At 42.2% G+C, this 25,140-nt stretch overlaps 1 protein-coding gene across 10 annotated transcripts in view; it reads left to right on the top strand.

Moving 5' to 3' along the window:
* The window catches only part of LOC106809550 (serine/threonine-protein kinase Doa-like), a 104,828-nt gene that overhangs the window by 38,468 nt on the left and 41,220 nt on the right, over positions 1 to 25,140 (top strand). For 7 of the 10 annotated variants that reach the window (XR_001393889.1, XM_014812676.1, XM_014812690.1 and 4 more), the window contains 3 exons: positions 1,364 to 1,460; positions 2,714 to 2,780; positions 19,686 to 19,805. Coding sequence is in view for 7 of the 10 variants with exons in the window: in XM_014812676.1 (XP_014668162.1) it covers positions 1,364 to 1,460; positions 2,714 to 2,780; positions 19,686 to 19,805 (284 nt within the window). In the remaining 3 variants the exon portion in view is untranslated. The remainder of the gene's footprint in view (positions 1 to 1,363; positions 1,461 to 2,713; positions 2,781 to 19,685; positions 19,806 to 25,140) is intronic. The other 3 variants (XM_014812734.1, XM_014812726.1, XM_014812714.1) reach the window with 2 other exon arrangements.

Raw genomic sequence — 25,140 nt, 5'->3', positions numbered from 1 at the left:
CTTGTAAGGCAGATTGGCTGCCATTCTCTGTTTACAGTCGTAAATGAAACGACTATGAAATAAAATCTGTCGATATAGCGGCTGATGTAGAAATCTAGTGTCCGCGGCAGTTGCCTCGATCTGCGATCGCACAACATATATTGGCAGGTGATCTATCGCACTCTTCTCGGGAGCTGAGGCGACAGGCAAGCGAAACGCGCGCTGCGAGCAGAGTTGTTAAATATTGACGTTCCTTGTGGCTGGCTAGCGGTCCGGCTTCTCGCTCGTTTAACAGCAGGTTAGGAAGAATAAAACGAAAATTTCACCGTGTCCGTGCGTGCCCAATTTTAGATTGCCCACGCGGCGTGTTTCAGTTCAGTGGTGTCGGCGTGTTTGTAGTAGTTACGCTGTGACCGCTTAGACGCGAGCGATTCGCGCCGAGCTCGCATCCATGTAGCTACTATGTAAATAGTGTTTCGCTCGTCGCGTGTTGGCTTCGCAGTTTCGCACGTAAATCTGAAAATAAATTGTTTGGTCAATGATATTAGCTGTATTGCGCGCGTGTTTCGGCTACGCGGCTCGCAGCGATTGCTTGCCGCAGGGCAGCAGATAAAACGACGGCCCGTATAATGAAGCGGACGCAGATTCCTGCCCCTCCGGCAAGCTGATAAAACTGAGGGAAGCATGCAGATCGTAATTTGCCCGATTCTGCAGAAAGTCGCTGAGGCGCACGCGAGCTAGAAGAGCGATGCGCTGATAGTAGGTATATACCGAGAAGAGCTCGCGTCCAGATGTTCGCTTGCTAAATATATACGCAGTAAGAGACGAGTGCAGGGCAGTATCTGTATCACTTGGTGCGCGGGCACGCCTGCAGCCTCCTTGCAGCATCCCTGTCAGAGCTGCTGCTGACAGGCGGGCTGTTTGCAGCTAACCTCAGTCTACAGTACGTATGTGCGCGATCCCGGGCGGGTTCACATCTGCGTGGGGCTTGGGGGTCCGATCTAAACAGTGTAGGCTTTCAGTATCACGGGTTAGCCGTGCACCTTAAACGCGCACACCAGTTGCGATGCAGGCAGCCATTCCTGCCGCGCCAGCGTCCCGGGAGCTGCACGTGTGTGCCATCCAGTGTTGACTGTATCTTGACTGGCCTTGCCTTCCCTCTGCTCTATCGTATGTTAAACACCGGGATTGGTCCGTCGAAACACGCTGCTGTAACGAACGAACGCACGCACGTTTGATGATCTTCACATTGACCACGTGCTGCTCCGTCGTCGCCAACATCGCCGCCATCGTGTCGTGTCCACTTGGCTATCGCCGCCTGCTCTCCTGCCTTGGTTACTGGCCATGCTCGGACACTGACGAGGATGTGTTGACCACCGCACAGAGTCGCCGCACCAGCTCAAGTCCTGGAGAACCAAGTGTAGAAGATGACGAAGAGGGTCACCTGATCTATCGACCTGGCGATTGGCTGCAAGCTAGATGTACCTACCATTCACAGTACTCGTAACGTTAACTATGTTATGCACTCGTTCGTTAAAGTGACGTGGGGAGGTCGCCAGGCTCTGGTCTCGTCCAGGGGACAACAATTCCTAATAGAGTTTCCTTACAACGTCCCGTATATAGTTGACCCGATGTGTGCCCGGCGCCTTGACAGGATTTTGTTTCAGCAATAATTATTTGATGAAGAAGACTTTTGCTTTCCGTTTGATGGCGTAATGTTGACGAAGAGAGAGCGAGACTTACTTGGGGAGTCATAGCGGTGTGGTGATTTAGTCATGGCTGGTCGTGTGTGATAGTATAAGAGTTTTCATGTGTGTGCGCTTGTGTTATGACGCAGCACAGACGCTATGTGCTCCCCCGCGCAGGCTCTGCTTGCGCGCCATGCCGTCACCATACGCGGGCAGCGTGGAACAACAATTTACTCTGTCTCTAATTGCTGGGGTTGATTTTTCGAATTACACCTCCGCAAAAGAACAACATTTTTTCCCAAGACCGATGCGAGATTGAATCAATGATATTTTGTTTTGCAACTTATGATTCTCCTTTGTCTGCTCTCTCTAAGGTCATGCTGGCAATCCTCGCTAGTCCCATGCTCCGCGTAATGCATATTGGACACTGAAACTAGAATCTTTTTTCACGTAGTTGGAAGACATTTATCTCTCATGAAAGTAACCTGAGGAGGTTACCAAAATTTATACAGGGAAAACTGCGCGACTACATCGTATCTCAGTAAATTTCGTTGACCTTTCGTCGTCTCGCAAGCAACTTCACAATCTCTAATATGTTAGTGTTCAAGCTATCTGAATCTATCTGAGCTAGCTGATCATTTTCGTGTAATATATTTGTAGTAATAAATAACACAATACCTATTTTATGAGTTTATACAGTAATACATTTTCCCATTGCATCAATCATAGTAGAGAGAATAAAAAAAGGTAAAACAAGCTATAGGAAAATTCCTAGTGAAAAGGTCATTTTAAGTTGATCTCGAGATTTCCGATTTGTTTCTTTACTAAAGGTCAAGTGGATTTTTTCAATCTCCTTTATGATTATGGCCACATTGCAATTCCTGTTTTCCTCGCTAGTGGATTGCCGCCTGACTAAGGGAACCCTTGGTAAAAGTCTACCCTTTTCCCCTCCTCGTTCCTGCCAGAGGGAACGCGAGGGCGTGTTTTTGAACACAGGGTAGGCCACAGTGAGCAAGAACCAATTTGTTTGCTGGCTTCTATTCCAGATGAAATCAATGGCACCCTTGGAGAAGGCACCTTTGGTAAAGTGCTGGAGGTGAAGGATCATCAAAGGTAAGTGAAGTAGACGACGTACAGGGGTTTAAATTGACTACGTCCCACGAATTTTCTATGGTAAAATTTGTTAAAAAAAAAGGATTTTGTTTACATTAAAAGTAAGAACTATATAACGGGACTATACCCGTATCGTCAAATTCTTACCTGATAAGATTGTTTCTCAACTAGTTAAAAATACAAAAAACCTGGACGATTTGAATTTATGTTCCTGACATTATAATTGCTTGCTGTGGGCTATGCATGAGTCACGAGTGTATATTCACATCGAACAATATAGTAAAATAGGAAGTATAATGCAGCAATTTAACCATAAAAAGTGAACAGAATTACTTATATTTTGTGAAAAAGTGGAAATATTTTTTTTAATTATTATTTACGGTGACGTAATCACTTTAAGTCACCTTTTGTTAGGAGTAAGCTGTTCATAGAACCGACTTGGAGTGGTACGTTCACCTAGATTTAGGGATCGGTGCAGCCATTGGCTGCATGCTGCTAACTTATTTTACCGTGTAAACCCTTTAATGCGATGGATTTTGATGGTAATTGGTTTTCTAAAAGTAATTATAAGTGATGAACGCAGCGGTGGCACATGACCAGTGCCCCTGTATGTTTGACTCGCTCCACTTGAATGATCTGATTACCAAATTAGTGGCTGCGGGTAGCAAGTAACGAGCCAGCGATGAAGATTAAGTGCTCGTAAACGGTGATCACGTTCGTACGTTACGACTATAGCATTTGCGAACACGACGTTTATTCGGCGACTTTCTATAATGCACGAGACATGGGAACAGGTTATGCATTTTGCAAGTGTAGTTTTTAAAATCCTTTGCACTCAGCTAAAGAAAGTTTATTAACAAATGGGGGGGGGGATAAAATATTCTGTATGACGTGCGATATAATGACGAGAGATGCTTTGTACGTAAAAGCGTACTTCACGTTTTCCTGTTCATTACTGAATTGCACGAATCACAAATGCACAATTATTGACAATGACGAATTGTGATCGCGCGTGTGTGTGGGATATAATGATGTGAAGCAAATTTTAGTAAAGGTAGTTTAGCTTGGCAATGCACGGTTATTAAAAACCTGTACTGCATTTCATAACCAGATAAAAGATGTCATAGGATCACCTATTATAATCTATATTTTCTTGATTTGTCTACATATTTACACACCGTAGTTGAATCGCCTACAGCACTTTGTATGATGTGATATCGCTGATTGAATATAAGGCCTTAACTGTTATCTACTTGCTTGTTTTTCTCACTCTACAACAAACGATGTCTCACAACATATATTATGCAGTGTAATAATCCCTGATTGTGTTTTTATGGAAGCGTTCCTATTTCAATCTTGTCGATTATTCGTATTTAGTTGTCTCTAATGTTTCGGTTTGATATTTTTGGGTTGCCTCATTCGTACAGTGTAATCGAGAATGTATCATGCTGATCTCACTCCCTGAGGATATCACTCCCAGATAAAGCTGTGTGAATCGACTGACGTACGTTTCGTTGTTGCATACTTGTTCACACTGCCTCTGCAGAGGCCGTGAATTGCCTCCGTCCACAATCCTTTGTTTTCAGTGACTAAGCCCTTATGGAGCGCAAGTGGATGGCCATTGATAATAAACTAACAAACTAGTAGATGTATGAGAATCGGGGGGAAAACACGCCCTTCTTTCTCTATCTATCCAGTCTCATAATAACGTTCATAAACTTGAACATGCAAGTATGGGCAGTTACGCGTCTATAAACGGTGTGTGACCAAATTGACAGCATATAGTCTTAACCCGGGCCAATTTCGGCCGTAAGCTGTTGGTATTCACTGCGCACGGTAGGTATAAGTATACCGAAATACTTGGTTTGAATTAATACGTTGTCTCGATCTTGTTGATCACGAAGTAATATTGAACCCGGTCAATGACTGGTGGCTGTGGCTCGGTGTAAATGTGAAGCATCGTGAATTTGCTAATATTGTGGCATGAAGAATTCTGGCGGGTTTGTTGCGCAGGTTTATTTGTGGCCTCATTAGCGTCTCTTATTGACAAGCTAGGCGGCGACGCATCTGCTTGCATCATAACCGTAGCATTTGCGAAAGGACTTCGTTGGTGGTATAGTTAGAATGCATGTTGATATTGTCCGCTGCAGACGAGAGCCTCACATTACGTCTTCTGGAATGCCGGCAGTTGATCGAATGGTTTGCGCATTTATGGGCGATTAGTTTAAAGTGCTCATTTCACATATAATTTTCAGTGGCGGGTGGAAAAGGCATTATTATCGGTGGTTGTAATTTACTGCGACAGGATTTCAATTTATACGTTCATAATTAAGCCACTCTTATGGCGTTCGTAGTGTGTTTATCATTGTTCATTGGTCATCAAGTTTTCACAAAGGCACTAACGGTCGTTTATTGTAAAGTTTTCCATGGCCTCACGGTTACATGTTTGCTAAGTAGTCGCTGAGATCAATCATCTCGTGATTACCGGCGGTTAGATGAACTAATTCCACACTGGCAGAGAAATGCCGCTTACGCGCGCGCGTGCTATTATAGTGTTTGCTGGGTGGTTTGCTCGCGTCAGTCTGTGGTATGTCTTCTCTTAACAGCCTCCTTTGATAAACGGCCGCAGCAGCTATTATATATAATAAACGGCTTGAGCGGGTAATTGAAAAATACGGAATAAAACGGCTGTTTTTGCGGCATGCACTATCCTGCTGAATGAAACACATCCCAGTACACATTATTAAACGTGTGTTTTCAAGTTCATTATAAACAATTAAACTTGGAGCAAACGCTTTACTTTTGCATAGTGCAGTTTGGGTGGGCATTGCAAATTGTAGTTCTGTCGTAGTATAACTATTAATGATATCATCAAGTAATGAAATATAATAAATCACTTCTACGCGTCACAATGTGTCGGACTTGTGAAATAAAAAAAAGACAAATCTTGGTGCTTTCAGTTGGGCAACAATTTGTCTTCAGACCAAAGTAAATGTCACTGGAATAACCGCTATCAGCTGTGCAGCAGCAGTTTGCAAATGTTAGCTAGATCAGGACAAGAAAGGACAAGAAAGTCAAAATTTAATGGAATGCGTGACTAAAAGCAATCTAGGACTTTCTGTAATGTACGCATTTTGCATTGTTGAGGGTCGCGATCAGAGCTAGGTCAGAAAACCTGTTTATCAACAGCTGATTGATGGCTGATTGGCGTGGTTGTTTTCTTTGACAATTAGTACAGTTTATGTCGTTTGGCCGCATAGGCTATATATAAAGATTTTAGTAAAACTGCATGACATCGGGTATTTTGTCTGGTGTGAGCATAGGCTACAGATTGTAGTGAAATGTGATGGTCTTTCCTAGTACCAATTTTCTGGATTGAGCTTGCCTGTAGTTGTACAGGTGACCACACTCACCCGGTCATATCAAATTTCACACGCGCTTGAATGTCACAGTTCACGGTAGAAATCAGATTATGTCCCATATAGCCATTACCTGCATGGTTAGTACAGTCGTTGTCGTATATAGGCTGCAGTTCATGAAGTTTAGTGATATTCTGGTTTCACTTATTGCATAAACTTGTTCATGTTGGTCAAAGGTATATCCCTGCGAAAATATAATATATATTATATATATAATTATATATATATTATATGTTATATGTATATATATATAATTTATATATATAATGTATATAATGTATAATGTAATTATGTAATTAATTACAATGTTATATACATTTACATATTATGTGTTAACAATGTATAATGTATATAATGTATAATATATATATATGTTATATTATATATATAATATATATAATATATATTATATATATATATATATAATATAATATACTATACTAGTTTTGACTAACCACGTTGTGCACCTCTAGACATGCATGCAGTTCTTCAGACTATAATGCTTTAGTTACACTGTGATTTTTAATTTGAAGTTGACTCGGATGTGTGTGTTCACTGTGTTGCATTTACACTGGGAAGTGACCATGCAGCTAGCATTTGCCCAGCATGCTATTATAACTCTTTCAATAATATTTAGAATGGAAGGCAGAATAGTCGACAGAGGCAGAAACAGCGTGCATTCGAGCATAAGTGTTGGCCGCACATTTTAGGCTAGGGATGTGAATCGAATTGAGCCGGCCGTCTTGGGTTAGATGATTTTCAGCTAGGCCGCATTTAATTGGTGATAATGTCTGTGGAACATGTATCGTAGGGTGGATATACTTCAGGTCATGTTCACATCAGTTTCAGCTAGTGCATGTTACCTCGGTGATATCGGCTACTAAATGCACGTGTTGCAGTGCTATGCAGAGCTGTATAATCTAAGTATATAGTTGTTTTGTTTTAGACATTTAAAATTGTCAAGTGCTGAGAAGTTGTCGAGTGTTTTCGCTCGGTATAAATATTTGCCATTCTCATGTAAATAATTTCGTAGAGGCATATAGGCCTGGTCACTGTGTTTCAGTAATTAGTCTACAGAATAGCAAGAACTTGGTATGGGCCATTCGTAGAAGTTCTGGTTGAGGAATATATATAGGGTTCTGTAAATTATTAACTCATGCTGAATCTGATAGCTATCTGTGATTTGTTGACACTGAAATAACCAATTCAATAACATATTTTTATATACTTGTGTAGGTTATTGGATTATAATGGGAAAATAAGGAATATCTGTCATATAAAATAAGGATTCATAAGATTAATAAGGATCATAAGGATTCATACCATTAATTCATATAAGGAATATCATTTCATGACATTACATGTAAACGTAAAGACAAATAACTCAAGATGAACTATCTCGACACTTTTGACACTTCATACAAAAGATGGTGGTTTATTTACTTAGAGAACAATTACAAATGAACACGGTTGTGTTAAAAAAACAAACAAAACGGAAAGTACATTTTCGGTATGTCTTTGTTAATGAAATTGTGTATATTGTATATTAGTTTCTGACGTGTAATGTGGCTAATGTCCTTGCAATATTATTGCACCAGAATTTGTACTTTGGATTACCATGGCAACCAGTACTCAAGCTCTCTGTAAAAGAACAGTTATTTAGCGTTCGGAAACTTGCGAACATTTATTCAGCCACCACAAAAATCGGCATTCGTTTCTACCGTTTTTATGATGCCATTATAGTCTGATTTGTACAGAAAATCGTCAGCCGAGTTTTGTGCGACAGGCATTGTTATTATTGCACAGGCTGAGTTATGTGCAGCAGTTTATGTACTCACACATATAAGTCATCATCTTAAACAATTTATTGCATGCGATTAGGGTTTCTTTGCGTGTATCCACGCGTAACAGATGTAGTGGGTCCCGCCCAGCATACAATGCTGAATCTTACTGCCTGTTCTTTGAGGCATATCTAGAGGTTACTCGTTCACATGCATGACAGTTGTACATGTGTCATGTAACGATAGTGCGTACATTTCACAAATTTAAAGTTCAGGGTATCTTGCGGGTTGTATGGCACTATTGCCTTGATTCATATTGACATCTTGCCCATTCAGTGTTGACTGAATCAGATTACATTACCATGCACATCTCCACATATTTGATGCTTATTATTTGTAGGGATCGAGGTTTATCGCCTCCCCTCGTAGTCTCTTTTATATGAGTATTATGTGCATAAGGACCTAAGAAAGTTATTTGGACGAATATGAAGTAATAGATACGACCCGGACTTTTATGAATTAATATTAAATTAAAATTGAATTCGGAAACGTGATTTCATATTTTCAGATCTAATTTAATCGTCACTTTACCATTATGTCTAGTTATATACTCTGTTCTAGCGTTTTCCCTTTCATATATTACCCACGCGACCATGCAGTTAAGAACCTCGGTTGAAACTCAATTATTCACGTGCATTTCTTTCCTTTTAATTTCAAACTGAATGACAGCCTGAAAATTTTCCAGTTTCCCAAAATTCCCCCCCCCCCAAAGTCCAATAAATGTAACCTCGTTAGGATATATACGAATCCTGTGAATCTCGTGATCGTTTATGTCGGAGGCGTGACTAGGGTAAATTATATCCAAACACATCGTGCGCTGTTGCTATTACGGGGATGTTATATACGTCTACAGCGCTGCGAAATTACGACTAAGCTGATGCTAATTTTACCATCCGTAGAGCTAGAGCAAATAAGTTAGTCCGTGAGAGCCAGAAATAAAAAAACATCTCGCCACAAATTTTCGCTTAAGTATGTTCTCAGATAATCTTTTTAGTGGCGCCTCTCTTCTCAAATTGCGCCACCGAGCTGATGCACGTCGTTGTCATTATAATATATTGCAATAGTTAATTATTTACGGCTATAGTGCGTTTGTACTATAGTCTTGTACTTATAACAGGCACCAAAAGGTTTCTCGGGATTACGTACGTTTACACTCGCCTTTTTCTCTCGAAAATATTTCTTACAGATCGAGTTTTAAACGGCGTTTTGTATATGTTGCACCTTATTTTCAGGGAGATGTGTGCATGGCAGCTGTTGCTAGCGCGAATTCAGCGAGCTTATAGCGATATTAACTGACACCCCGTCTAGATGAGGTTTTTGAGTAGCGATTTCCTTTCATGTAGGCCTAGTACGAGCATGCTACTTATTCTCCTGGCTTTATTTTCAATACTATAAAACACTCACTTGTCTGGATTAAAGCTAATGGTGGGGAGAGTAGTGTGGGTTTAATCGACGTCCTGACTTCGTGGAATCATACGCGGTGTTGTTATTATAATGTAGTTGTAATACAATGTATTACAAGTTGTAATACAATGTATTACACTGTCGTTACATCAAATGTAGATTCTGTCACGTAAATTCTTTGTGCCTGGTTCGCCGTTGTTGGTGATAGGTGCTGCATGGTAGCTTATTCCTAGCTTCTTTATTGTAGTGCTTATATTTCAATGTCCATCGTTATTTCAAGCGAAAGTGATAAGAATCATTATTTTCTTTAAAATTGTTCACTTTCTGTTATTAGCGGTTTATTTGCTTTGCAATGTTTTTGTTGTTTTTGCTCGCTGAGCATATATTTTCGCAATTGATCTAGCTATGAGTCAGTTTCTCTGGTGCGTGCTATCATATACCTGTACAAGGTACATGCATGCAGTAGTCTTTTGGCATATCCTACATATGTTCTGTCAATGTAGGATGCAATGGATTCATTTAAACACGGGTAGGTAGATTAGTGAATTGCTTGTGACTTGAATGTTATAGTGACATTTTAATGTACACAAGGGGGGCGCGTGCGCGCGCGCGAGTAAAACCATTTTTTATTCAACCCTAATTGTATGTTAATTTTAATGTATGTTAATATGTAAATACACACACCGGTGTGCCTCGCTCGCACGTTGACAGCATACCTGCACTCATTACGTAAACATGTTAATACGTAAATACACACACCGGTGTGCCTCGCTCCCACGTTGACAGCATACCTGCACTCATTACGTAAACATGTTAATATGTAAATACACTCCTATTTGTAAGTCATAGGCTTAGTCAATTTATCTTGTTACACGGTTCCCATGTTTCAGTAGATAGTTTTTAGGAATTTCATTCAAAACATGCTAGCCGACATTTTACGTTTGCATTTAAAGATCAAGCTACTTCGATTAGCACTTTTAAATCCCACTCGCGAAGTGCATATAGTAACGTGTGCGTTTATATGCGGGTCTCGATCTTTTTTCCCGTTTGTTTGCTTGTTTGTTTGTGTTGGATAATTACCTACTGTCTACAAGGTTATAGATTGACACGGCTAAGTATGGGCGCCTAGCTGTTTGCCCTAAAAATAATGTTTTTTTCCAAGACGGTCTGCGTGCTAGATATTTATAGCGTGGGTACAACAGCTGCGAGAAGGGGCGTTACTCTTAGTCTGGTTGTAGTCTATCGTAGTGAGTTTGCATGCTGCAAGTGCCAGAGCTAGCCATTTGTTTACACGAGGCAATGTTACAGGTTTCCCTGTCAAAAGAGTTGTGGTGCGTGTACTTATAACCCATCGCCTTATATATTAATCTGAGATATCAATCACACCCTACATGGTTCTGAGGAGCATTTATTCTGTATTAAACTTGTAATTGTTTCCATTACAAAGTCGTGAATAATTATAAGGTATAGTTTCTTATCAACTAATTAATTACTATTAACATAATCAATAAAAGGCAGAAGCCTCGAGTTTAGACATATTTGGTTACAAAAACTAGTTGTATTTTAACGTTTTAACTAGAAACGGGCAGTTGTCGCCAACTACATGTATCCCCCGTGATCTAGTATGAATGGAATATCTCTGTAAGGACGTAGAAGGCAGGTAAAGTTAAATAAGTCACAAAGACAAAGGTTTGTTAGACAACTGGTCTGCCTCAGATGTGCAAGTATATGGAATCTGGTTACCCTAGGAGGAATATTTTCACTGTGAACAGTACCCCCCCCCCTACCCCCCTCTTCGTTACCGATGAGTTTTTGTCGTTAATAATTGTCCGTAAGGACCTAGCTCGGCCGCAGGTACCGATCGCAAATTCCGCAATGGCGATCTGGCGAAGGCAAAGGGTGAAATGTTGTTGTCGTTGAAAGTTGTTTTTATTAGTGTGACGGAAATATAGGCTAGTGACATAGCTTATCGTCTTCGCACGTTCGAAGCCTCCGGTAAGAGGTAAATGGGTAAATTCGTCATATGGCGGTTTTCGAGGAGATACGTGAATTTACGCGCGGCCGTTAACAGTAATGGCCATAATCATTTCTGGTGTTTGCTGTACATCCAGCATTTCTCAATAAACACATCACACAGTTCCATGTCATAAAATATACTAAAATACTGTAGACTATACGAGGATCAATCAGAGTACGCAGCAAATCGAGGAGTGAGCTTTTGTACTATCGTGGATTTGACACAATCTGCGTTTGAATAGGATTAGGGGTTCATAATGACAGACCTTTTACATCGTAAAAGACTTAATATTTAAGTATTATAATAATCATGATAATAATGATAATTACACAACTTGTACGTAAGTCTGGATCACTGCCGTACATGACAATCCTTTGGTCTGGGGTTTACAGTGTTCGCGCACGGCGCGCGCGCAGGGGTCAAACCCTACTTGAAGCACGATGCGTAATATGATATATATAATATACACTAAATATATGCCTCCATACACACCATTGACAGTGCAGCGCCTCATGTTTCGTCGCGCCATTAGTTATCGCATCTCCGCAACAGAGCCGGATGTGCGAGAGTAAACTCCGGCAATATTCGTTATATCTCGACGCGGTTGGTCATTTGCCTTGCATACGCAGGTCGCTTCTGGGACCGTTACGCCGCTTTCTGGACGGAACACTAGCTTCCGACCATTGACTTAGGCATCTTCTTCTCGCATCTTAGGGATTTGATCTCGGATGCATCTTTCAAATTTGGCATGAAGGTTGCGTTATTGGATAAAGCAAAAGACCGCAATTGTTTTGTGGTGTGGGAGGAGTATCGTTGCCATCGTAACAACATTTTTGTGGAAATATCTGTAGAAACCTGTACTTGTGCGTTTTTACCGATTTCAATCGACATTGTGGCCACCAGCGCCGATATCAACATGTCCTATAGTTTAGTTGTATATATATCATACTATATATTTGATTGACAATCATGAAATTTATAATATAATTTAAATACAAATTGTAATCAAATATTTTTTTTTATTTTTGAATTTTTTTGCAAATATTTTTTTTTCTTTTCTTTTTCTTTTAGAATTTTTTAAATTTTTCAATTTTAATTACAAACATTACATTTCATGCACCATCGTGTAAAAAGTGCAGAAGTTACAGGTTCTAGAATATTTCGCACAAAATGTTGTTACCATCGGCAACGGATGAACTCCGCGCACACCAAAAACGATTAGGTGTCTTCGCTTTACGACCTAACGCCTCTTTCATTTCAAAAGTTTGAAGATGATCCGAGAACGACCTGCCGCGGTAGAGCGCTCCAAGGAAATCTCTGCGGCGGCCGGCGGCGCGGCAGGCAGCGGCGGCGCGGCGGAGTCGGCGGCGCCGGCGGCGGCGCGGCGGCGCGGCGCGCGGCGCCGACGATGCCAATCTCCTGTATCCCCGAACTTCGTTCGCGGGGATACAATAAGCATATATGCCAGCTTCCTCACAACTATATATAGAGAAAGCTTGTGAGCCCAGTGTAATTAGGCACGTGTGCTATTGCATTAAGCCACAGACAGTATAATGTATAACACAGAGATTACTACGGTTTACTCATATTTCTTTAAATAATGAATATATGGCCAATAATCATATACGCGTTACAAATGGCTTCATATCTTACGACCTAGAGCAGCAGGCATGCAATTTAATGCCCACTATTGAGTGGATTAAAAATCACGCCCGGACTATACGCACTTCTCCGTCGATATGTCACACTCATGCAGTCCTCATTGCAGTCACGGCGGCGGCGTCGGCGCAACGGCAGGCGGCGTCGGCGGCCAACGGGCGCGGCGATCCGGCGGCACGGTAGGCCAGCGAGCAGCAGGTGAGAGCGCTGCGCTGCTGACAGGTCGGGAACGTTTAGCGCCTTGAGAACGTAGTCCTGCCTTTCTGTCGAAACCTGCTTCGGTAATTTACTGCAACTCGGAGGATGCATGGCCAAGTGTCCTCAATGGCTGTATTGCATGCGATCGGTGCAATCCTGTAGTACCTTCTTCCAGGAATTTGATGCACACTGCAGGGAGAGACTCCATTCTCTAGCGTCGAGAACGGCTAGCCGCGGAAAGTCCTTGCATATTGAGTGGACGCGCATCGATAGAAGTTTCTCGAAAAACCTAGCTATCGACGCAGCCTCCTAATGGGTTTACGAAAAAATGATCATAAGTGCCGGCTGTATTGCCATACGCTGATGCCACGTAGCACGCGGGTGCTCGGGCTTGACAGATGGTAAAGACTACTCGCACAGTCCTTAACCCTGGGTTGGGTGGTAAACTTGTCCGGCACCGTGTTAGATCGAGGTCCCGCCTGTGTCACTCCATTTCTTTCAGCCTTGCGCTAGGTCGATTATTTCTCTGTCGTCGTCCGCATATTTATTGTATCCCCCGCAACGAAGGTCTCGTGGGATACTATGGATTCTGGCATCGTTCGCGCCGCCCCGCCGCCGCGCCGCCGCCGCCGCGCCGCCGCGAATTTCCTTTGTGAGCGCTCTACCGGTGCCCGTTCTTCTCGGATCATCTTTCAAATTTGAATGAAGATGCGTTATGGCTAAACGGGAAGAACCTCATCAGTTTTTGGCTGTGGGGTTCATCGTTGCCATTGGTTACACACTTTTTTGTCGAAACTATTCTAAAACCTCGTAACTTCTGCACTTTTTACCCGATTGTCATGAAATTAAATGTCCTTGTATTAAATTAAAATATTAAAAAATCTTTAAAAACAAAACATAACAAGAAAAACAATATTTCGCAAAAATATAAAAATAAAAATACTTTGTCATTAAAATTTGTATTTAACATTTTATATATATACATTTATGATTTGGATATCATTACTATATTATACATATATATATATATACTATAGGATACATGTCTATAATCGCCCTGTTGTGCCAAATTCGAATGGCGGAAAATCGGGTAAAACAGGCACAAGTTACCTGTAGGTTCTACAATATTTCCACAAAACGTTGTTTACAATCCGGCAACAATGGTACTCCTCCCACACCAACAAAACAGATTGGCGGTCTTTAGCGCTGTAGCATAACGGCACTTCATGCAACTTCCCAGAAGCGACCTGCATATGCACAGGCAGATAACGCCATCGAAGATAACAACTATTGCGCGAGCTTTCTCGCACTCCGGCTCTTGCGAGTGGAGTCTAACTAATGCGCCGCAGAACTATAGGCGACTGAACTGTCAAGGGGTGTATGGGAAGGACTATATTTGTATACTATATCATACTATCCATATTACCCATCGGAGATGGGTTTGACCCATGCCGCCGGCCGTGCGCCGAACCACTGGTAACCCAGACGCGAAACAGACTGAGTCATGTTACGCGATGATCACGACGTTACTCTACAGTTTGGGTAATTAATTCATTATATTCACATTGATTATTATATACTTATAATTATTAAGTCTTTACGATTAAAAGGCTCTGTCATTTATGAACCCCTAATCCTCTCACGCAGATTGTTCAAATCACGATACGTTACAAACGCACTCCCTCATTTTGCTGCGTACTCTTATTTGTATCCCTCGTATAGTCTACAGTATTTAGTAGTATTTTATGACATGGAACTGTGTTGATGTGCTTATTGAGGAAATGGTGCGAATGTTCAGCAAACACCCAGGAACATGATTATGGCATTACTGTTAACGGTCGCGCGTAAATTCACGTATCTCCTCGAAAACCGCCATAACCGAATTTACCCATTTACCTCTTACCGGGAGCGTTCCCGAACGTCGCGAAGACGATAGCTATGTCACTGAGCTAATAGTTTCCGTCACCAACGTTCAATAAAACAACATTTCAACGAAAAACAACATATTTCACGCTTGCTCTCGCAGGTCGCCATTGCGTGAATTTCGATCGGTACCTGCTGCCATCTCTAGGTCCTTACGGACAATTATTAACGACAAAAACTCATCGGTAACGAAGAGGGGGGTAGGGGGGGGGGGTACTGTTCACAGTGAAAATATTTCTCCTAGGGTAACCAGATTCCATATACTTGCACATCTGAGGCAGACCAGTTGTCTAACAAACCTTTGTCTTTGTGACTTATTTAACTTTACCTGCCTTCTACGTCCTTACAGAGATATTCCATTCATACTAGATCACGGGGGATACATGTAGTTGGCGACAACTGCCCGTTTCTAGTTTTCTTTTGTTGTGCCACGCGCGCGCCACGCGCGGCTTGATGATCGTCATAAGACTCGTACCAGTCGTAACCCTGGGCGGGTCGTAACATCGATTGGTGCGACTTCGGCTAGGCATCCCGCTGTGCCGTCTACATCTTTCTCTCGGGGCCGTCGGAGGCGTGATGACTTTTGCTTGTTGTTACCTTGAACTGTTTAACTAAAAATAGCTATGACGCTATCTGCTAACGTTAAACGACCCGTGTCGCTAAGTTAATTCTATACTAGGTTAAATAATTCGATATCTATACGTCATTACAACAACTATACGTCTAGTCTCTCCTTATCAGGCAATTATATTCAAGTATGGCGCTAAAGACAAGAGTCACATTTAAAAGGTTGAAGTATGGCCGTGTGAGCAAAACAACAATTTACGTAATGTATATAATGATTATAATGATTTTATAACAAAGGCAATTATTATAAATGATACTATTAATAAGTGATGTGTGTGTTTAGAGTGCTCCATATTGAACATTCATGGCATTTTGTACAGAATTGTTGTTATGAACTATTAAAGAGGTTTCAGGCATTATTTTTCTCCGTGGCTGTACAATATAGAATTGCATACCTGATATTACAGATGTTGTCGGAAGTCTGCTTTTCTGTTCCTATACGTGCCGCTATTTTTTTTACAATCGATCGTCTCGGTTTGGTCACAACTTCATGTGATGGGAAATGTGGCATGTTGTATACGTTTCAGCACCTTCCTTTCGCTGTGTCCTCGATTTTCTAGATGTGTCTCCATAATTGCCACTCGTGGTATTGGCTTTTTCAATTACTAAAGATACATTCATCATAAAACTCGTATCTCAGAAAATGTCCGTGCTTATTTAATGCGCGTGGAAGATAGGCCTATATGCTGTTCGGCCACTGATATGAATTGGCCGTATCTCACGGTAGTTAATCAAAACGCTGGAGTAGGAAATCCTATATTGGGTCGGAAGAGTGGCACAAAGGATGGCAATGTTGATGACACTGATGGCAAAAAATAAGCTGAAAGTTGTAGTTGAATGTTATCAGTGTAAACGCTGGCTTTAGAACATTTCTCGGGGTTTCTTTGATTCCGTTGCGCAATATGGTGAGAGCAAGATATTCTGAGAGTGTGATTAAGAGCTGCGAAGCGAGAACTCAGGGAAGCGTTGGCTTTGAACGCCTATATGCCATCCCCTAGGAACAGCTGTTGTTCGTCTAAATGTGGGTATTATCGGTGTTTATATAGTGTTTTGGCTGCTCAGGGATAACAGGACGCGATTCCATGATGATGAGGAAACTATAAAGAAAAATATTAAGGAAATAAATAATAGAAGATGATGGTTCTATACAGAGATGATGGCAGCGCTATAGTGCTAGCACTAGGCTAACGTAATTACCAGTGCAGGTCATTTCATACGGGTAACATTTTTACCGACATAGCGCTAGGTTTTATTTTTAATTCAGATGACAGTTATGCACAAGATAGCTACCGAACGATCGATTTGCGTGATTTGTGTGGTATTATAAAGCGGTGTTATTTTTACGAGACCGTAAATTTCCGAGTACCGCGAGCAAAGCAGTTACCATTCGCGCAAAGAGAGTGTGATTGGCAAGAATGATGAATTGGTGTGGCACACGAACCATTCAGCCGTTTGTGTTTTTTTGGTCAGCAAACTGCTTGAGAAAGTCTGCTAACTGCTCACACTAAGTGCTGGCTCAGAGAAGGATGCGACGGCATTCATCGGAAAGATAGAATGGGTTCGCATCTTGTGGAGGCCATGCATACTCGTGCTAGCTAGCAGTCATCGGGGAGGCATTACTGTGTAGTGTGTACCGACTGTAGACGAGTGATGGCCCTATACTGGCCGGTATAGGCTGCTTTAGGTCGCATCCTAGAAATCACTGGATTGCTGTTATATACAATGCCAATATAACTGTTTCATTACTAAAAATGGAGATTAATTATTTAGGCTCCGGTGAAATTAGATTGAAAGCTATATCAGTAAAGCAGCGAGAGCTGGTTAATTGCGTCTGTGTGTGTGTGTGTTGGCGCCAGCACACTGGGATGCCGGCATTCAACCTGAATCATCCGACTGCTTGTCTTCTTTTTCTCTTTGGCTAATGTGACATATACATAGATGAGTTATTAATAGTCGTAAACGTTCTGTTCCCGTCCGTGCCTAGCTAGCAGCGATGTGATCTTGTATGACTTATAGACTGCACTATAACTCGAACTCACGTGGCATATTCAGCATTGCCCTGTTATCATCGCAGTGAACGCAAGTGCGGTTGGGAAAGCGCAATAAGGAGCTTATTTGCAACAGATTTCTATGAGACAAAAACCGCTATGTATAGGCTCTTCTAAGAATCGCTGCACAAAGCAGTGCAGAGGTCAATGACTTTCCAGTTACTAACCTCCATATGTTTTCTAGTGCGCACATACCCAAGGGCAGTTCCTCCTTCCTGTTGCTGAGTTATTTAGCTCTGCCTGTAATCTAATTATGTAACCGCTCGTAATGAAGTTCCATAACTGCCGGTCTCCCTAATCCGTCTGGAACACTTCTTCATTTCCATAACCATATAATGGGTCAAACGCGTCCGCATATATATATATATATATATATATATATATATATATATATCTTAGTATGTTTAATATTGGGACCTTAATTGATCACTTCAGTGCATCATCTTCGCCTGAATTTTGTAGAATACAAGATCGTGACGAGGCGAAGTGTTCTTATAGTACGACACAACATTTACGTGATTTCTGCAGATATTTATGTACTCATTGAGGTTCTAGTTAAAAAGTACGATGTGATTATTGTGAAGGTATTCAGCAACACGTGTCAGCGGCGGGGTTGTTATTGTATAGACTTTGCTACGAAACTTACATAGGAAGCTTATAGCGTGTTCATTGGGGTTTAAAATAATGCCTTGCCCCTGAGCTCTGTTTCTGAACGCGTGATCCTGTGGTGGGTGTGCTAAGCGTGTCATGTATTGAATAGCGCTGAGCGCATGCAGGCATCTGTCGATGCGAGGTGAATGAGCAGCTGCGGCCCTGGCGTCGTCGTCAAACTGCTTAATTAGTTGACGAAGATGAAGCCCACCTGAGATGCGCAGCTATGCGCTCGATCGCGCTGGTAATTATTCGCAGCATTTCATTAGTGCGCATCCGGCTCAGGATGGGCATGAAAGTGTGTGTGCTGATCGTGAGTTTTTGAGATTGATTTGAATATGCGAGTTGTCGCCCCCGACTAGAATCATGCTAGACCCTGGGGAGAATGGCTTAAGTTTTATTTAGACAAGTGATGAATGGGAAGCTTTGTAGTGTCTACACAACAGGCTATCCCCATTTAATGAATTGATATGAAGATTACCGCTCACCCACCGCGATTCACTGAAATTTGACGTAGCAGAAACACAGAGCATTAAAAACGCATCTCAAAGAAAATACTGTTTCAGAATTGAACGGAAAGCGGGAAGCAATCTCGATATGAATAAGTCAACGGGAAAATGGCCTTTGTACGCGTATACGCACAGTACTACTGATTGACGCGGCAACGGAAAGTTTCGCCTTCGATCTTCTCGGGTTCTATTGTGATGTAGGGCCTCCTTAGTAGGCAGCCGAGAGTACTAGCTGCGTGTGTGGTGATAAGGACAGGCGTAGTCTCGCGTGCTGGCGTCGCGTGCCAGTGTTGTACTATACGTCCGTAATGTACGTCAATAGTATATATATATATAGTGTACAACCTCATCTTTAACTTTAAGTGCTAACGTGACATGCTACGCAATTATATCGAGCGAAGTTTACCACTCGAATCTCGTTGTACCTGAAACGAATATATGTAAAAATCATTAAGTTAAAATAACTGCATGTTTCACCAAATTGTGAGGAGATTTTTTTACAAAAAAGCATTTCCTCACATAAACCATCATTAGCAATAGCATGAAATTCCACGAACTACTTTTGGCAAATGCAATGCTTGTAACTAAACGTGTACTTTATTGTTGCAGCGCTAACGGCCAAACGATTGCACTGAAGGTGATCAAAAATGTGGAGAAGTACCGGGAGGCTGCGAAGCTGGAGATCAACGTCCTCGAAAAGCTCACGGAGAAGGATCCAAATGGCATATAGTGAGTAGACAGACTGCTGCTCCTACCGTGTTTCTTTATGTCGCACTGCTGCCCAGTCTTATGTGGCCATGTACACCATTCATTGTATCGAATGTCGGAAAATGAGAAGTGCTAGTTAATGTAAGTCTTGTAATTAGCTCAGTTCGCTCTTATGAAGTAGTATCGGCACGAAGCTCTGTACGCTTCAACATGCACAGGTTCATGGCTTCAGTGATTTGTCACAAGATGGTGGAATTCTCATCACAGAGAGAATTCAGGGAAGGGGCAGTCGGGATGGAATTTGAGAAGAAGTGTGTGCCTTAGAATAAGTATACACGCATATCTCTATTTCAAACAAAATTGAAACATTATATGATAACAACGTGGTCATTATTTACTCTCTGCTATAACTCATTGCCATATGGTGTTTGTCTGCACTCGACTATAATGTATACACTATATAATTACATCTAGATACAATAACAAGCCATGTATAGTTGCGTCCTCGTCCCCTGCATCATTAAATTTGAATCATCAATGCGCCCAAGGTTTATTTGGCCACTTTATTCCTGCCCATTCTGTTAGGCGCATTGAACACGTATGTTTCGTGGTGTGCGTATGTGAACTGAGCTTGAATGTTGCTGGTGTTGTCAATTTTCGGTGTGGTAAATCCTCAGCAGGTGGGGGAAGGGTGGGGCACCAGTGTATTAGCTTACTCATTGACGTGGCTGAAGCTTCTCGATTATATCTAGAATCTATTGCGTTCAACGCAACACGTGTAATGCTATCATTCACGCGACGCTCATTTCTGATGCGATTACTGGATTTGACGAAAGTTAATGTTGCCTATAGTGGAAAGTTGATATCATACATCAAAAACGATAGGTGTCTTCGCTTTACGATAACGCATCTTCATTCAAAATTTGAAGATGATCCGAGAAGACCTGCAGCCGGTAGAGCGCTCACAAGGAAATCTCTGCGGCGGCGGCGGCGGCGGAGGCGGCGGCGCGACGATGCCAAATCCATAGTATCCCCACGAACTTCGTTCGGGGGATACAATAAGCATATATGCAGCTTCCTCACAATATATATAGAGAAGCTTGTGAGCCCGTGTAATATAGGCACGTGTGCTATTGCACTTAAGCCACAGACAGTATAATGCTATAACCACAGAATTACTACGGTTACTCTTTTCTTTAATAATGAATATCATAGGCCAATAATCAAATACGCGTTACAAATGGTTCATATCTTACGACCTAAGAGCAGCAGGCATGCAAATTAATGCCACTATCTGAGTGGGAATAAAAATCACGCCCCCGGACTATACGCCACTTCTCCCGTCGATATGTCACACTCATGCAGGTCCTCATGCAGTCAGGCGGCGGCGTCCGGCGGCAACGGCGGCGGCGTCCGGCGGCAACGGCGGCGGCGTCCGGCGGCAACGGTGGCAGCGAGCAGCAGGTGAGAGCAGTGCGCTGCTGACAGCGTCGGGAACTGTTTAGCGCCTGGAAACTGTGTCTGCCTTTCTGTCGAAACTGTTCGGTATTTATGCAACTGGAGGAATGCATGGCCCAAGTGTCCTCAAGGCTGTATTGCATGCGATGGTGCAATCCTGTGTCCTTCTCCAGGATTTGATGGACAACTGAAGGTGAGAGACTTCCTTCTCTAGCGTGAGAACGGCAGCCGCGGAGTCCTTGCAGATATGGTGGAGGCATCGATAGAAGTTTCTCGAAGCCCTCGTCGAGCAGCCTCCTATGGGTACTAAAATGTCATAGTGCCGGCTTATGCCATACCGCTGATGCCACGTGCACGCGGCGTGCTCGGCTTGACAATGGTAAAGATATCGCACAGTCTTAACCCTGGTTGGGTTGTAAAACTTGTGCGACACCGGTGTTAGATTGAGGTCCCGCTGTGTCACTCCATTTCTTTCAGCCTTGCGTAGGTGATTACTTTCTCTGTCGTCGTCGCATATTTATTGTATCCCCCGAACGAAGTTCGTGGGGATACTATGGATTTGGCATCGTCGCGCCGCCGCCGCCGCCGCCGCCGCCGCCGCCGCAGAGATTTCCTTGTGAGCGCTCTACCGGCTGCAGTTCTTCTCGGATCATCTTCAAATTTTGAATGAAGGTGCGTTATCGTAAAGCGAAGACACCTATCGTTTTTGGTTTGGGCGTAGTCATCGTTGCCATGGTAACAACATTTTTTGTCGAAATATTCTAGAACCTGTAACTTCTGCACTTTTTACCCACGATTGTCATGAAATTAGATGTGTTTGTATTAAAATTAATAATTTAAAAAGATTTAGAAAAAATAAAAGAAAAAAGAAATATTTTGCAAAAAAAGTATAAAGAAATAAAATATTTGTATAAAATTTGGTAGTTTAAATTTATATATAGAATTTATGAGTTGTCCATCACAAATATATACTATATATACATAGACCCCACTACTACACTCATATATGACAGTTTAGGTATCTGGCCCTGTTGCCAAATTCCCACGAAAGATCGTAATACAACAAGCGACAACGTTAACCTGTAATGGTTCTACAATATGTTCACACAAAGAACCGTTGTTACCAGGGCATGGAAACAGATGGAGCGTCCTGGCCCACACCAAAAACAATGCGTCTTTGCTTCTTAGGCATAACGTGCAGCCTTCATGGCCAACATATTCCAGAAGCGACCTGCATATGCAAGCAGGATATACGCATCGAGATAAAACAATAGTTGTCGGGAGTTTTACTCTGCAATCCGGGCTCTTGCGGAGATCGTAACCTACGATGCGCAGAACATAGCGTCGAACTGTCAATGGTGTATGAGCGTCATACTATTTGGTATCATATATCATAGTATACATATTGAACCGCATGCGCCAGATGGGTTATGACTGCCTCCTGCGCCGCCCGGCCGCGGAACACTGTCAAACCGCCAGACGAAAGGGAGTTGGCTCATCGGTATCGCATGTGATCAGGAACGCTGTACTACAAGTTGTGTAAATTTATTCAATTATAGTCATGTGATTATTATATACGCTTATAATTATTAAGGTCTTTACGAACTTAAAAGGTCTCCATTAGTGCCCCTAGATCCTATCGCAATCGCGAGATTTCCAAATCACGATAGTCTTGACCAGAAACGCACTCCCTCATTTATTTGCTGCCGTACTCTATTTGTATCCTCGCGTATAGTCTACAGTATTAGGTAGTATTTATGACATGGAACTGTGTGAAGTGTGTTTATTGGAGAATGGTGGAGTGTACGAGCAAAACACATGAAATGTATTATGGGCCATTACTGTTTAATCGGCCGGCGCGAAATTCTACGCGTATCTGCCTCGAAAACCGCGCATAGACGAGATTTCACCCATTTAGCCTCTTTACGGAGGGTTTCGAGACGGGAAGACGAGTAAGCTAGATCACTAGCCTATAGTTCCGTCACAACGGTTAAAAAAGCAACATTTCAGACGGACAGGACATACATTTCACGCTTGCGTCGCAGTCGCCATGTGCGGACAATTTTCGTAATCGGTACCTGCTGCCGATTCTAAAAGTTCCTTACGGACATTAGTTAACGACCAAGAAGCCCATCGGTAACGAAGAGGGGGGTAGGGCGGGGCGGGTACTGTTCACCAGTGAAAAATATTCCTCCTAGGTGTAACCAGCATTTCGCATATACTTGCAGAATCTGAGGCAGACCAGTTGTCTAACGAAACCTTTGTCTTTGTGACTGGATATTTTAACCTTTTACCTGCCTTCTACGTCTTACAGAAGATATTCATGTCATACTAGATCACGGGGATACTATTTAGTTGGCGACAACTGGCCGTTTCTTGATCTTTCTTTTGTTGTGCCATTCGCGCCGCGCCAGCGCGGCGTGTGACATGATCGTCAAATAAGACTCGTACCAGTCGTAACCCTGGGCGGTCGTAACATCGATTGGGTGCGACTTCGGTTGCTTAGGCTCCCGCTGTGCCGGTCGTACATCTTTCTCGTCGGGCCAGTCGGAGGCGTGATGACTTTTGCTTGTTGTGTACCATTGAACTGTTTAACTAAAAATAGCTATACGCTATCATGCTAACGGTGTAAACGACCCGTTGTCGCTAAGTTAATTTCTAATACTGAGGTGTAAATAATTCGATATCTATATCGCATTAACAAACAACTATAGCGTCGTAGCTCTCTCCTTATCCAGGTGCAATTATATTCAAGTATGGCGCTAAAGGACAAGGAGGTCACATTTAAAAGGTTGAAGGTATGGCGCGTGTGGACCAAACAACAATTTACGTAATGTAATATAATGATTATAATGATTTATAACAAAGGCAGATTATTATACGCAATGATACCACTTAATCAGTGATGTGTTTGTTTAGAGTGCTGCATACTTGAACATTCGATGGCATTTGTACAGAATTGGTTGTTATGAACTGATTAAAGAGGTCTTCAGGCACTTTAATTTTTCTCACGTCGCTGTACATATAGAAATTGCAATACGCTCGATATTACAGATGTGTCGGAAGGTCTGCTTTTCTGTGTCCTATACGCTGCCGCTATTGTTTTTGTACCGAATCGATCGTCTCGGCTTGGGTCACAATTCAATGTGATGGAAAAATGTGGCATGTTTGTATACGTTTCAGTATCTTCTCTTCGTTCTTGTGTCCTTTTCGATTTCTATATGTGTCTCCATATATTTATGCTTTTACTCTGTTGGTATTTGGCTGTTCAATTTGACTAAAGCATACAATTCGCATCATAAAACTCGTACTCAGAAAATGCTCCGTGCTTATTCAATGCGCGTGGAGAGGATAGGCCCTTATATGCTTTCGCCACTGATAATGCATATTGGCGGTATCTCACGCGAGTGTAATCAAAACGTGGACGTAGGAAATCTCATATTGGTCGAAGAGGTGGGCACAAAGGATGGCAAAATGTTGATGACACTGGATGGGCAAAACATAAGCTGAAAACGTTGTAGTTGAATTATCAGTGGTAAACGCTGGCTTAGAACATTTTCTCGCCGTTTCTTGAAGTTCCGTTGCGCAAGTAGGTGAGAGCAAGATATTCTGAGAGTGTGAATTTAAGAGCTGGCGAAAGCGGAAACTCAGGAAGTCGGTTGGCTTGAACGCTAGGTATGCCATCCTCCTGAGGGAACAGGCTGTGTGTTCTCTAAAATTGGGTATTATCGTGTTTTATAATAATTTTTGGGCTGCTCAGGGATAACAGACGCGAGTTCCATGAATGATGAGGAAACTATAACAGAAAAATATTAAGGAAAATAAATAGATGAGAAGATGGATGGTCTATTAGCAGAGCATTGGATGGCAGCGCATAGTGCTAGCATAGCTAACGTAA

The sequence above is a fragment of the Priapulus caudatus genome, unplaced genomic scaffold (assembly GCF_000485595.1).
Source record: "Priapulus caudatus unplaced genomic scaffold, Priapulus_caudatus-5.0.1 Scaffold15, whole genome shotgun sequence".
Lineage (NCBI taxonomy): Eukaryota > Metazoa > Priapulida > Priapulimorpha > Priapulimorphida > Priapulidae > Priapulus > Priapulus caudatus.
The sequence above is the reverse complement of the archived record's forward strand: the minus strand, read 5'-3'. Positions and strand labels throughout refer to the sequence as shown.